The sequence below is a fragment of the Schistocerca nitens genome, chromosome 1, assembly GCF_023898315.1.
Source record: "Schistocerca nitens isolate TAMUIC-IGC-003100 chromosome 1, iqSchNite1.1, whole genome shotgun sequence".
Lineage (NCBI taxonomy): Eukaryota > Metazoa > Arthropoda > Insecta > Orthoptera > Acrididae > Schistocerca > Schistocerca nitens.
In genome coordinates, this window is record NC_064614.1 from 117827348 (window position 1) to 117843117 (window position 15770).

At 42.2% G+C, this 15770-nt stretch overlaps 1 protein-coding gene across 1 annotated transcript in view; it reads right to left on the reverse strand.

Moving 5' to 3' along the window:
- Positions 1-8373: 8373 nt before the first annotated feature.
- The window catches only part of LOC126242303 (trypsin delta-like), a 47914-nt gene continuing 40517 nt past the window's right edge, over positions 8374-15770 (reverse strand). The window contains exon 7 of the mRNA XM_049948077.1: positions 8374-8649. Within this exon, the coding sequence (XP_049804034.1) occupies positions 8488-8649 (162 nt within the window). The 3' untranslated portion in view covers positions 8374-8487. The remainder of the gene's footprint in view (positions 8650-15770) is intronic.

Genomic DNA, 15770 nt, shown 5'->3' on the forward strand with positions numbered 1-15770 from the left:
AGATTCTCGTCGTATGTAAAGTATGCTAGCGGCAAGGCGCAGTCAATGTCTTCAGTGAGCGATAGCAATTGAAATACTATCGATGACTCTGCTGCGAAAGCAGAGTTACTAAACACAGTCTTTCTAAATTCCTTCACCAAAGGAGATGAAGTAAACATTCCAGAATTCGACACAAGAAGAGCTGCCAACAAGAGTAGCTTGGAAGTAGATATCCTCGCAGTACTGAAGCAACTTGAATCGCGTAATAAAAGCTTCTGGTCCAGACTCTAGACCAATTAGGTTCCTTTCAAAGTATGCTGACACCATTTCTCCATACTTAACAATCATATACAATCGCTCGCTCGAAATATTCGTACCCAAATATGGGAAAGTTGCGCAGGTCACACCAATTTTCAAGAAAGGTAGTAGGAGTAACCCACTAAATTACAGGCCCATATCCTTAACGTCGACAAGAAGCAGGAATTTGAAACATATACTGTGTTCGAACATTATGAATTACCTCGAAGAAAACGGTCTATTGACATACAGTCAACATGGGTTTAGAAAACATCGTTCCTGTGAAACACAACTAGCTCTTTATTCACATGAAGTGTTGAGTGCTATTGATAAGGGGTTTCAGATCGATTTCGCATTTCTGGATTTCCGGAAGGCTTTTGTCACTGTACCACATAAGCGGCTCGTAGTAAAATTGCGTGCTTATGGAATATCGTCTCAGTTATGTGACTGGATTTGTGACTTCCTGTCAGAAAGATCACAGTTCGTCGTAATTGACGGAAAGTCATCGAGTAAAACAGAAGTGATTTCTGGCGTTCCCCAAGGTAGTGTTATAGACCCTTTGCTGTTCCTTACCTATATAGACGATTTGGGAGACAATCTGAGCAGCCGTCTTCGCTTGTTTGCAGATGACGCTGTCGTTTACCGACTAATAAAGTCATCAGAAGATCAAAACAAACTGCAAAACCATTTATAAAAAATGTCTGAATGGTGCGAAAAGTGGCAGTTGACCCTAAGGTGAGGTCATCCACATGAGTTCTAAAATGAACTCGTTAAACTTCGGTTACACGATAAATCAGTCGATTATGAAAGCCGTAAATTCAACTAAATACCTAGGTATTACAATTACGAACAACTTAAATTGGAAGTAATACACAGAAAATGTTGTGGGGAAGGCTAACCAAAGACTGCGTTTTACTTGCAGGACACCTAGAAAATGTAACAGACCTACTAAGGAGACTGCCTACACTATACTTGTCCCTCCTCTTTTAGAATACTGCTGCGCGCTGTGGGATCATTACCAGATAGGACTAACGGAGGACGTCGAAAAATTTCAAAGAAAGACAGCACGTTTTGTATTATCGCGAAATATGGGAGAGAGTGTCACAGAAATGATACAGGATTTGTGCTGGACATTATTAAAAGAAAGGCGTTTTTCGTTGCAGTGGAATCTTCTCTCAAAATTCCAGTCACCAACTTTCTCCTCCGAATGCGAAAATATTTTGTTGACACCGACCTACATAGGGAGGGACGATCACCACGATAAAATAGGGGAAATCAGAGCTCGAACGGAAAGATATAGGTGGTCATTCTTTCCGCGCACTATACAAGATTGGAATAATAGTGAATTGTGAAGATGGTTCGATGAACCCTTTGCCAGACACTTAAATGTGATTTGTAGAGTATCCATGTAGATGCATATGTAGAAATGTTCCATCGGACATGCATGCGTTTACGAAGGAACATTGCATCGTTCTTAAAAACTCTGTCGCTTTATAGGTATATAAGATGGAATCATCGCATAGGTTCAGTCATGAGTAAAGCAGGTGGAAGACTTTGGATTATTAGTAGACTACTGGGCAAGTACAATCGATCTAAAAAGGAAATTGATTATAAATCACTCGGCCGACCGATTCTAGAATACTTCTCAAGTGTGCAGGACCAGTACCTTATAGGCTAACGGGGGATATTGAATGTATACACAGAACGGCAGCAAGAATGGTGACAGGTTTTTTTTTTTTTTTTTTTTTTTTTTTTTTTTTTTTTTTTTTTTTTTTTTTTTAATCCGTGGGAGAGTGTCACAGAGACATTGTAAGGAATAGAACTGCAAGACTCTTGAAGATAGACGTGAACTACCCCGATAAAATCTGTTAACAAAGTTTCAAGAACTGACTTTAAATGACTACTCTAGGAATATCCTACAACCCCCTACGCACCGCACACATAGGGATCGTGAAGATAAGAGTAGAACAATTACTGCACGCACAGAGGGATTCAAACAACCATTCTTCGTGCACTCTCTACCTGAAAAGACTGGGAAAACATGCTAATAACTGGTAGAATGGGACGTACCCTTTGCCATGCACCTCACAGTCGTTTGCAGAGTATAGATGTAGATGATACGATGGGTTTCTCCGCAACAGAGGCGTGAAAAATCTGTGTACCCCATCCCTGCTCCAAACGTGAATGGAATGGGAAGAAACCCTAGTAAGTCGCATAATGGGAGGTAGCCTCTGCCATGTACCTCACGGTGGTTTGCAGAGCACACATGTAGATGTAGACATCGTATTTATTCGCCGATACGAAGAAGCGACTATCAATTAAAATGTCCTCCCTTGTACGGGAGTTGCATAATATGCATACGATGTGGCGGAGGTACGACGACATATGGCAGTTTGGGCGTGGGCGCGAGTCGTGCATGGATAGCCAAAGCGGTAAGACGACCTCTCGCGGAAGCGGGAAATCCGGTTTCGAGTCCTGGGACGACACAAATTTTCACTGTCGTCATTGCCTTGTACAGCTGATAGTTGCTCTTATTCGCAGCTATGAACACATTTCATGCAACTAGATCAGATTAAATAAATAAAAAAATATCATAAACAAATCAGAGCAGAGTTGGTCACATCTTGTGTCCTGAGCACAGTTACCATATTGCTCTGCTGACTCGGCTGGCACCAATCAGCTGCGGGCGCCAATTGCAGTATGAAACACAATTGTCGGAATTTCCTCTTATCCGCTTTATTTATCTGTGAGATATGTTTCTTGTACGCAGTGTGTGAAGCTGGATGTGAAATTGATTGAGGGAGTGATAAGACTATTATACTCCTGGAAACAGAACACAATGCTGCATGATGACGGCGCACGTATAAACGCACGTGACAACATTCCCACATTCCATATCCTGTAAAGTTAATCATTGTGTTATTCCGATATGGGTAACTGAACCATTACTCAGTTCAGAAATCTGAATCCGTCGTATAAAAAGATCCAAGTGCTTTGCCCAAATGTTGACTCATTTTATTCCATTCCATTCTTTTTGCTGCTTAAATAGTCCTAGTACCGTAATTACTTTTCCGTTCCACTGGATAAATGCACTGTCTTCTTCCAATAAATTGTGGTTCCAGATCGACATTTCTGGGTCTGATATATCCTTGCAATAAACATTGCGTTAATATGGAATATCATTATCATGTTAAATGGCTGTAGGAAAGTGCAAAGCCCCAGAGACTAAGTAGTTACGAAAGAAAAGCAGCAATCTGACTGTGAGTGAATAGTGTAATTATTCAGTTCCTTCAGAATCTTTTGATTTTGCTTATTCATCAAATTCTTCGAGTTTGTAGCAGTATAATGTACGGTTTGTAGATAACTGGTAGTTATGCTTCGTATCATATATTAGAAGAATGTCTTTCATATAATGGGAATTAAATTGAAAAGTCCTTTTCCATTTATTCATTTTTTTCAGAAGGTTAGTTGTAACATTGTTACAGAGATTAAAAGAAATTGTTCGTAAGAAAGCGTGAAATAAGTTTTGTCAGTGCGTATGTTGTCAGCACCATTCTGCTACTGATGAACAACGCTGTTGTTCGTTGTAAGTGCCCTTCAGTTTCTGTGGAGTTTGTACCTGCCATGGCATTTGGCAGTTCACAATCAAGATATGAAACTGTACAAAAACGTGGTTAAACACAACGAAGGCAGCTACATATTTTGGTAATATACAGGGTGCGTCAAAAAAATGTATACACACTTTGAACTGTCATAGACAATTTATTTCCCGTTCTACAAGATTAAATATCTGTGAGAAAGTAATGTTATGTTTCTTCAACAGGTGGCATCAGTGGCAAGGAAGTAACTGCAACATGGCGGACGTGCGTTTGAGCTTTGAAGCGCGAAAGCAGATAATTAAATGGTACTGGAACTTTTGAGAATGTAGCTGCAGTTCGAAGACAGTGGAGAAGTGAGTATGGTACAGAACCACCTTCAAGGTTAACAATTACACGCCTACGAGACAAATTTGAAATTCGTGGAACAGTGTGTGATGTGCATAAAGGTCTATCAGGGCGACCTCGTACAGCTACAAGTGATGATTCCACAACTGCGGTCTTTGAACTGTTTCAGCGTTCGCCTCAAAAATCTTGAAGGCAAGTGGCATGTGAGAGTAATGTAAGTGCTAGTAGTGTGCTACAAATTCTTAAGAAAGGCAAGTTCCGTGTGTACATTCCAAGGCTGGTGCTACAGCTAAGTGACGACGATCCAGATCGAAGGTTAGAATTTTGTGAATGGGTTCAGGAGATGGTGAGGCGTGAACCGGGATTTATGGGTAGCGTAATTTGGTCGGATGAAGCCCAATTCAAACTCAATGGAACTGTCAATAGGCACAATTGTGTGTACTGTGCTGAAGATAATCCTCACATTACAGTTGAAAAGGCTGTGAATTTGCCTGGTATATATGTGTGGTGTGGCTTGTCTGTAAGGGGACTCATTCGGCCTTTCCGCCTTAAAGGTACTGTTACTGGAGAAACGTACCTAACAATGCTTGCTGACTCTATATTCCCTGCCATTCGTGCATTATTAGGTAATGATGAGTTTTATTTCCAACAAGATGACGCCCCGCCGCACTATCATAGGGACGTACGAGCATACTTGGATCATAATGTGCCAGGCCAGTGGATAGGATGCAGGGGACCAATCGAGTTTCCTGCACGCTCTCCAGACCTCACACCGCTGGATTTCTTCTTATGGAGCACAGTAAAAGATGAGGTGTACAAACATAAACCACGTAACCTGGACACACTTTGGAATGTGATTCAGGCGGTGTGCGCAGAAATCTCATTGGACAATTTGGTACGATGTATGGAATCAATGGTGACTCGTACTCAGAAATGTATTGATGCTGAAGGCCACCAGTTTGAACATTAATCACATTTGCAAAGCACATTTATTTTTCCAATTGGACATTAAGCTTTCCATTTCCAGAAATTTAACATTGTAGAACGGGGAATAAATTTTCTATGACGCTTCAAAGTGTGTATACATTTTTTGACGCACCATATATATATATATATATATATATATATATATATATATATATATATATATATATATGAAGAACAGCAAGTATTTGGAGGACCTAGTAGATAGTGTCGGAAGTTCATGCGGCTTTTCGCGGATGATGCTGTAGTATACAGAGAAGTTGCAGCATTAGAAAATTGTAGCGAAATGCAGGAAGATCTGCAGCGGATAGGCACTTGGTGCAGGGAGTGGCAACTGACCCTTAACATAGACAAATGTAATGTATTGCGAATACATAGAAAGAAGGATCCTTTATTGTATGATTATATGATAGCGGAACAAACACTGGTAGCAGTTACTTTGTAAAATATCTGGGAGTATGCGTGCGGAACGATTTGAAGAGGAATTATCACATAAAATTAATTGTTGGTAAGGCGGGTACCAGGTTGAGATTCATTGGGAGAGTCCTTAGAAAATGTAGTCCATCAACAATGGAGGTGGCTTACAAAACACTCGTTCGACCTATACTTGAGTATTGCTCATCAGTGTGGGATCCGTACCAAATCGGGTTGACGGAGGAGATAGAGAAGATCCAAAGAAGAGCGGCGCGTTTCGTCACAGGGTTATTTGGTAACCGTGATAGCGTTACGGAGATGTTTAACAAACTCAAGTGGCAGACTCTGCAAGAGAGGCGCTCTACATCGCGGTGTAGCTTGCTCGCCAGGTTTCGAGAGCGTGCGTTTCTGGAAGAGGTATCGAATATATTGCTTCCCCCTCCTTATACCTCCCGAGGAGATCACGAATGTAAAATTAGAGAGATTCGAGCGCGCACGGAGGCTTTCAGACAGTCGTTCTTCCTGCGAACCATACGCGACTGGAACAGGAAAGGGAGGTAATGACAGTGGCACGTAAAGTACCCTCCGCCACACAACGTTAGTGGCTTGCGGAGTATAAATGTAGATGTAGATGTAGATGCTACTTCTTATATGGGGGATGGTCATAAAAGTGTAAATTATCATTGTGAAAAAAACGGCACATAATTAAATTTTTCTTTGTTTACAGGTACATGCCTGGAGTCCTACTAGACGCTAAAATCACAGCGACGAAGTAGAAGCATTGTGGTGCGTCTCATTGATCTCATTTGATGAAGTAAAGTTTGGTGCAGGAATTAGTGTTTTTAAATTTGAAGGGGAGTAACGCTGATAAAATCGGTGCTCATTTGGTGAAGTGTACGGCGACTGTGCATCATCAAAGACATAGTATTTACGTATTTCACGTTATTACCTGACGAAACTACAATCATCTGGCCATAACTGTGGGTTCTTTGATTGTTCTAGGACATGCCTTATTGAACTACAAATTATGAAAAAAAAATGGCTCTGAGCACTATGGGACTCAACTGCTGTGGTCATCAGTCCCCTAGAACTTAGAACTACTTAAACCTAACTAACCAAAGGACATCACACACATCCATGCCCGAGGCAGGATTCGAACCTGCGACCGTAGCAGTCGCACGGTTCCGGACTGCGCGCCTAGAACCGCGAGACCACCGCGGCCGGCTACAAATTATGAAATATTAGTTCAATTTATTACATGAATGATAAAAAAATTTACTTACCTTTACACGGTCGTTTGCCACAGAAATGCTGGAATATTTACAACTGTCTTTGAGCATTAAAGCATCCCTTGATGCGTACGATCACAAACTCTTCTTCTGAAGTGCAACGCTGAACTACATTGCCATTTGTTACTTGAATAGCGTTTTAGTCCTATTCAACGAGTTGACTGTTTCAGTGGAAGTCACGAAGTTGGGCAGAGCGCTTCCACGCCTGGCTCTGTGTTGACCTCCGTGTGAGGGTGCCGCATTTCAGAGAGAGAGAGAGAGAGAGAGAGAGGCATTGTCTGTAGCCTCTCCCACTTGTCATTGCGAATTGCAGTGACACCTCGCTGATGTTTGTGGCATCGAGGAGCGCTGCCGACTTTGGTGTGGCACTGCGATCTCTGGTCGACAACGCGGTGCAGAAGCTTTCGGCGTGTTCAAGCAAGTCTGAATTACCAAGAAGAAATTGACAGGCCATCTCTCTCTGAAGAACCAGCAATTGCATCAGAAATTGACGCCCATGCTGCTCGAAGACCGGCTTATCTTAAGTGAGGAACTACTTAAGTCAGTGAAGGATCAGGTTTCAACACCTTGCAAGATGTTTTTAACATGAAAAAAATTATGGCCACCTGGATCGTTCCGTGACTGCCCGCACTGATTCTAAAATTCTGCCGAACCGAGGCAGCAGCGGAAATTTTGCAGCTGTGTCAGGCCAATCAAGATATTTTGTTCAGTCGCATAATCACAAAGAAAGAGTGCTGCGAGCACCACATGACACCGATCCAAAGCAGCAAAACAAGCAGTGAAACACGTGGATTCATATCTGTCGAGGAAAGAGGAGACCCAATCAACACCAGGCAGTGTTTTTGGACTATCATTGTTCGGAGCTATAACATTATGGTCAAAAACCATCACAGGGCCATTCTATGGAAATCACCCAAACACATTATGGGAGGCGGTCAAGACGAAGCATCAAGGAATGTTGTCTAAGAGCATTGTTTGCCCGACGACATCTTCGCAGCTCATTGTGCACAGCACACAGAAAGACATGCTGATTCCTTGGGCTATCAAACTTCGTCCAAGCCTCTGTATTTTGCTGAAGTGGCACCCTGTGAGTTCTTCCTCACTCCTCAGATGAAGAAATAGCAGTGTGGCAGGTGTAGCCACAGTGACAGGAGTTGGTTTTCGAGGCGGAATAATTTCCTGTAGAGCCCCAATGCAGACACCTACGCTCAAGGTCTCCGCCACGTCATCCATCGTTACGAAAAACGTGTCGTAGTGAGCGGTGATTATGTTCTGGGTGACTGACCCCTTCACCACGTTTCATGGTCACAGCTTTTTTTCCAGGTGATGCCTGAAATTTGCTGACTGACCCTCAGAACTGCATGTTTTGACCTTGCTGTATAAGATTAGCATTGAATGACAAGCATTAAAATGTAAAGAATGTCAGACTAATCCATTGCTACTTACGAAGTACAAGATCGCCGATAAACAAATTTTATTGTCACTTGTACATAGTTGTTAACATTCATAAGATATTGTAATAACATTAATTTTGATCAATATTTTTTTAAAAAAATGTAGCAAATACAAATCCAACGGCGCTAGTGCGGCACCAGTGTTCCGTTGGTGTTCTCGATGATCCAGTCCACGTAGCTGGAGACACGTGTGCCGACTGAGGGGTACGGAGGGGCAGCGCATTCGTAGCCCCACGACACCATCCCCACAATCTTTCCCTCGTAGAGCAGAGGACCCCCTGAATCACCCTACAAAGATCACTGGATAAAGTCACCTGTGGTATGTGCAGGAAGACAGATTATAGAAAGCTATATTCTGACCATTCGTAACATAATACACATTTTTTCTAGTGAAAAGTATCAGCGATGGGGGTCTATAGCAGTTAACATCCTTAAATATATAATATAAAAACGTTAATTAACACACGGAGTACAATCGTCATTTTAGACTACGGGTCTATGAAAAAATTGTATAGCATGCGTTCTGGAATGTAGTTTGAGCTTACCTCTGCTAAAACGCAATTTTGAAATAAAATTCATGATATTGTCTCCAACTCATTCTGATACTATTTTACAAGCTACGAAATCTTTGTCTGCCATGTAGGAAAGAAAAGTTGCAAATCTAACTCTCAAGTAGTTAGCCTTCTAATTACTTTAGTATAAATCAGTAATGTTTACTGAAATACATTCCTCCGATGAGTGAAAATATATAACAAGCAAAAACCTAGTTATGGTTAATGAGTATTAAGACTTTTTAATATAACTTCAGGTCTTTAACATTTTCATACACATCACATGTGTCATTTAAGCTCGATTTCTGTCCAAAAAGACGAAGAAATGCTGAAGACATGGAAGGAAACACAGAATTTAAACAGTTTCCTTCTAAAATTCACTACCGTTATGTATTTTCTGGACAGTAATGCAACCTCATACAGATATTAGTAGAAATATTGGTTTTAGTATGTAATAATGTACAATTACGAATGAATTTCATTTTTTTAAATTGAGTTAATCTTTTTATGTTTGACATAATTGGATGATAGTTTCTTATCAATTTTCTAATGATTCCATTCACAGTGATATTATAGAAACTTATACAGAAGGAATGAATGTATTGTGAGGCAAAAATTCAGAGAATTGGAGAAAGATCTCTAATTTATTACTCAGATGTCATCAGTACCAGAAACCAACTTAGAGCTGTGCACAGGTATACAGCATGTTTCAAAAGATTGCCAACAAAAGTGAAATATATAACAGAGGAGTCGAAGTACAACCAGTTTGTAACAGGAACTGCACTACTGGCCATTAAAATTGCTACACCACGAAGATGACGTGCTACAGACGCGAAATTTAGCCGACAGGAAGAAGATACTGTGATATGCAAATGGTTAGCTTTTCATAGAATTCACACAAGGTTGGCCCCGGTGGCGACACCTACAACATGCTGACACGAGGAAAGTTTCCAACCGATTTCTCGTACACAAACACCAGTTGACCGACGTTGCCTGATGAAACGTTGTTGTGATGCCTCGTGTAAGGAGGAGAAATCTGTACCATCACGTTTCTGACTTTGATAAAGGTCGGATTGTAGCCTATCGCGATTGCAGTCTATCGTATCGCGACATTCCTGCTCAAGTTGGTCGAGATCCAATGACTGCTAGCAGAATATGGAATCGGTGGGTTCAGGAGGGTAACACTGAACGCCGTGCTGGATCCCAACGGCCTCGTATCACTAGCAGTCGAGATGACGAGCATCTTATCCACATGGCTGTAACGGATCGTGCAGCCACGTATCGATCCCTGAGTCAACATATGGGGACATTTGCAAGACAACAACCATTTGCACGAACAGTTCGACGACGTTTGCAGCAGCATGAACTATCAGCTCGGAGACCATGGCTGCGGTTACCCTTGACGCTGCATCACAAACAGGAGCGCCTGCGATGGTGTACTCAACGACGGACCTGGTCGCACGAATGGCAAAACGTAATTTTTTAGGGTGAATCCGGGTTCTGTTTACAGCATCATGATGGTCGCATCCGTGTTTGGCGACATCGCGGTGCACGCACATTGGACGCGTCCATTCGTCATCGCCATACTGGCGTATCACCCGGCGTGATGGTATGGGATGCCATTGGTTACACGTCTCGGTCACCTCTTGTTCGCATTCACGGCACTTTGAACAGTGGACGTTAAATTTCACATGTGTTGCGACCCGTGGCTCTACCCTTCATTCGATCCCTGCGAAACCCTACATTTCAGCATGATAATGCACTACCGAATGTTGCAGGTCCTGTACTGGCCTTTCTGGATACAGAAAATGTTCGACTGCTGCCCTGGCCAGCACATTCTCCAGATCTCTCACCAATTGAAAACGTCTGGTCAATGGTGGCCGAGCAACTGGCTGGTCACAATACGCCAGTCACTACTCTTGATGAACTGTGGTATCGTGTTGAAGCTGCATGGGCAGCTGTACCTGTACACGCCATCCATGCTCTGTTTGACTCAATGCCCAGGCGTATCAAGGCCGTTATTACGGCCAGAGGTGGTTGTTCTGGGTACTGATTTCTCCGGATCTATGCACTCACATTGCGTGAAAATGTAACCACATGTCAGTTCTAGCATAAGATATTTGTCCAATGAATACCCGTTAATCATCTGCATTTCTTCTTGGTGTAGGAATTTTAATGGCCAGTAGTGTAATCGCACTGAAAGTAATTCGGAACCAGAGACAGCTTTTTAATGCCAAAAACAACAAGGATAATTAATACACAAGCGGCATGAGTTCATTGAAGTATTGTACTGTTTATTTAACAGTGTTTTACATTACAGAACGTGTTCAATATGGCTTCCACCACATGCAGTACATCGTAGAAAATTCTGACGGACTGCAGAAAGTGCATCAGGCAGCGCACAAAATTTATCATCAGAGGTTGCAAGTGCACTGGAGAGGCATGTTTGAGTGAGGAACTGGTGTCACGTACAAGAGGCATCGGATTTTCTCCACCAAAAATAAAAAAAATAAAAAAAAAGATTAGAACTACTGTTTCAGTCCAACACGAGCAGAGTCAAAAATGCGCATCACATATTACACTATCCAGTCACACAAATGTTATGTCCGACGTCGACGTGCACTAACCACTCACAGACGGCATGTGGCAGCACTAGCAGTGGAAGGTGTACAAAGCGTGTCGTTGGGACACGGAAAACAGGGCAGTCGTTGTCATAATGTGGAAAGGGATAAATTTCCCTGAGGTCCAACGAAAGGGTATGATCAAAGGCTTTCGAGCCAAGGTTGGAAGTATTACCGAAACGGCTAAGTGTGTAAACTGCCCGCGCGCCGCCGTGGTTAAAGTATACAGGGCACGGCAAAATGGCGACATACAAGACCGGCGCCGAATAAACTGTGGCGCACCACGTGCCGTAGATGACAGGGGTGACCGGAGGCTGCAGAGGTGTGTACGGGCGAATAGACGTGCACCTGTTGAGCAGCTGACAGCGCATATGAACCAACAGATACCAACTGTGTCCGCTCAATGACCATTCAGCGAACTTCGCTGCATACGGGCCTCCACAGTAGGCGCGTGGTTTGTGCGCCCTAGCTGACTTCTGTTCTGCTGGAATTTGAACGTGAGTGAGTCACCTGGACCTTCACTGAGCGGCGACAGTTGGCCTTTCCAGGTGAATCACTTATCATGCTCCATCGGACAAATAACCCTTGGCGTTTACGGCCTGAAGCGTCTGGAACCAAACACACTGCAACAATTATCAGAAGGGTCCATGCCGGAGGAGGGAGGCGTTATGGTCTGGGGAACGGTTTCGTTTCATTCCCTGGGCGAGACCGTCATTGTTGAAGGAACAGTGGATCAAGGTAAGTATGCATCTGTCCTTCGGGACCATGCCCACCCCGACATGCAGTTCGTTTTTTCTCGGCACGATAGCATCTACCAGCAGGAGAGTACAACGTGTCACACAGCTCGCAGTACATGTACTTGGTTCTAAGAGCACCACAATAAGTTTACCGTACTCCCGCGGCCACCAAACTTCCCAGATTAAAAACCCAGTCCAAAATCGGAGGGCACCTCCATCGGGCTGTTCATGCCATCAACCCTCATCCCAGAAACGTAGCGCAACTGGCCACGGCGTTGGAATTGGTATGGCTCCACATCCCTGTCGATACCTTCTGCAACCTCATTGACTCTCTTCCTGTGCGTAAGCAATCCCTGCTGCAAAGGTTGGTGGTATAGGCTTTCGACTGGTGGACACATTAATATTACTAGACAGTATATAACGAAATGTATCTATTTTACTGATGAAGATGAGAAATGACCAACTCGTCATTTTATGTTTAATTGTCTGTCTCTACATGCGTCATTCTGCACTTTGTTTTCTGGAAGCAAGAGAATAATCATATAGTATGCAAAGTGTATTTGTTCCTTAAATCTGGTGGACGTCGTTTCGCAAGAAGAAAGTCGTCTTTCTTCCAAAGGCGACCGTGTAGCACTCTCGTACTGTCTGCATCGATTCGCTACAGAGGCTGTAGCATGCTTCTCGGTCGCTTCTGTTTCCTCATCCAATCCTGCCTGGTGAAGATTCCAAATACTCTAGTAGTCATGTACAACAAGTGATGTGATATTCCACCACAGAATCTTCCTGTCACAACCTCAACATTTTCCCATACGACGATCAATAAAATCGAATACGAAATGCAGAAGCAAAACCTTCAACAGTCAGGATCGAAATTTTATGTCTGATGACCGTCATCGGATCCGTACGTACATAGACCGAAAATACAAAGGTAATCAGTTCAGATCAACAGGGTAAGGTACGTATTTACACAACATGGATATATAAAACATACCTCATGCAAGTACACCTCAATAAATCTCCATCATATGTGCAATATATTGTGTCAAACCGAAACACATCATTACAGGTACAGGAAGAAAGTGATACATCGACATGTCACCAATACAACATCATTTACATAAAATATCTTGCATGTTGCACCGACTGCACAAGCTTATATCCACATAGCAGATGAGAGACGAATGAGAATCACTAGTCAAAAACAAAAATGTTACGAACTACCAGAATGTGGCAATGCAGTAGTAAACATACAGAAAAACAGCCGTAATGTATAAAGCATAAGGAAAAAGTTACAGCCTAGGCGTGCACAAAACAATGCAACATACACAATCTTGTATGTAAGCATATATGCCACTGAATCCAAAATGAGTATAACAAAATTCCTCTTATAACTTTTTAATTTTTTAAGAATTTTAGAACTGCAATTCTTATAGAAATGTAAAAGAAATTACTGTATGTCAATTGTACTAACTTACTGCATGTAAAGTCAAAATAGTTGTAATGCAAGTACAATGTGAAAAACATATCGCCACTGAATAACCTTACAAAATATCACTCGAGCTAAGAATACAGGAACAATCAAGATAGTACATGTCATGATGTATGTAGGTAACCAAAGGGAACAACGAAAATACTGAATTCACGGAACACTGTATAGACTACAAATTACAGTAATGTAGACCAACAACAGGACAACGCAAGGTTAATGCGCTGCGGTAACATTGTGCTCGAAGTCTACGTCTGATGCAATAAGCTACTTGTATAATGCCAGAAATTCAGAAATGAAGTGTATACAAATAATTGGTGATATAGCGCTATGAGTGGAATATGGATGTAACTGTAATTAAATTATTTACATGTATGAGCATATACGAACATGGTAGCTAAAAGTATAGGTACAGAATGTGTATATAGAGTCACTACCACAAAGAACGGTATCAGTAATGTAAAGTATACCGATAACATGTACGACGTTAAAGTGATCAATTGACGTAAAATGAAAAGAAATAAACAGGTAACACTGTAATAAGAGATGCATAGTACAACACTACGGATAGGTGCTAACATGACGATGTGCTTGTGGTCTACGTTAGGTGTATTAAATATGCAATGTGAGACCACGGAATAAGTAATGAATAACTGCAAATAAATAATTTACAGTGGAGTAATATATAAGTACGATGTCACAAAGAATAAAACGTAATTAGATGTGCAATTATGTAATAATGACGTGTAACCCAGTGTCTACATGACTTTTTGCTGTAACCCTATTTTTACATGGGTAGTGGTCATACCACAATATCAAAGTGATAGTAGTGAAAATCGGACAAAGAAATATAATTTTAAAAGTAGTAAATTACAGTAATAAAAACAAGAAGTAGTGCAATATTATGTTTATGAAATCACTCTAAACCATCTCCATTCCTTATCTGTTACGACCATTTTACGGCCACTGTTCACACACCATGTAACACTGGCCGCGAATCGTACACTATTCCTTGTACACACGTTGTACAGCTCTAGTAATATGCCAACAAATCGCGAAACTTTATTCACCGTATGGTCGTGGGCATGTCCAAAAGAGAGTCACATGACCAAATAGTACCAGTTGTGGACAGTCCACAACGCAGCGTAACAACCAGTGAGCTCTTTTAAGGATGATTTTGTGGCCTTCAGTCCGAAGACTGGTTCGATGTAGCTCTCCATGATACTCTAAGCGTCCGCAGCTCGTGGTCGTGCGGTAGCGTTCTCGCTTCCCGCGCCCGGGTTCCCGGGTTCGATTCCCGGCGGGGTCAGGGATTTTCTCTGCCTCGTGATGACTGGGTGTTGTGTGATGTCCTTCGGTTGGTTGGGTTTAAGTAGTTCTAAGTTCTAGGGGACTGATGACCATAGATGTTAAGTCCCATTGTGCTCAGAGCCATTTGAACCATTTGATACTCTAAGCAGTGCAAGTCTCTTCATCTCCGAGTAACTAATGCAACCTACGTCCTTCTGAATTTGCTTATGAATTCATCTCTTAGTCTCCCTCTACGATTTTACTTCTCATGCTTCTCACCATACTAAATTGGTGATTCCTTGGTGTCTCAGAACGTGTCCTATCAACCTGATTCCTTCTTTAGACAAGTTGTGCCACAAATTTATTTTCTCTCCACTTCTCTTCAGCATCTACTCATTAGTTACGTGACCTACTCATCTAACGCAGTGGTTAGACACTGGACTCGCATTCGGGAGGACGACGGTTCAATCCCGCGTCCGGCCATCCTGATTTAGGTTTTCCGTGATTTCCCTAAATCGCTCCAGGCAAATGCCGGGATGGTTCCTTTCAAAAAGGGCACGGCCGACTTCCTTCCCCGTCCTTCCCTAACCCGATGAGACCGATGACCTCGCTGTCTGGTCTCCTTCCTCAAAACCAACCAACCTACTCATCTAATCTTCATCATGTTTTTGTAACACTACACTTCAAAAGCGATATTGCAGTGGCCATGTTATTCTGATTACGA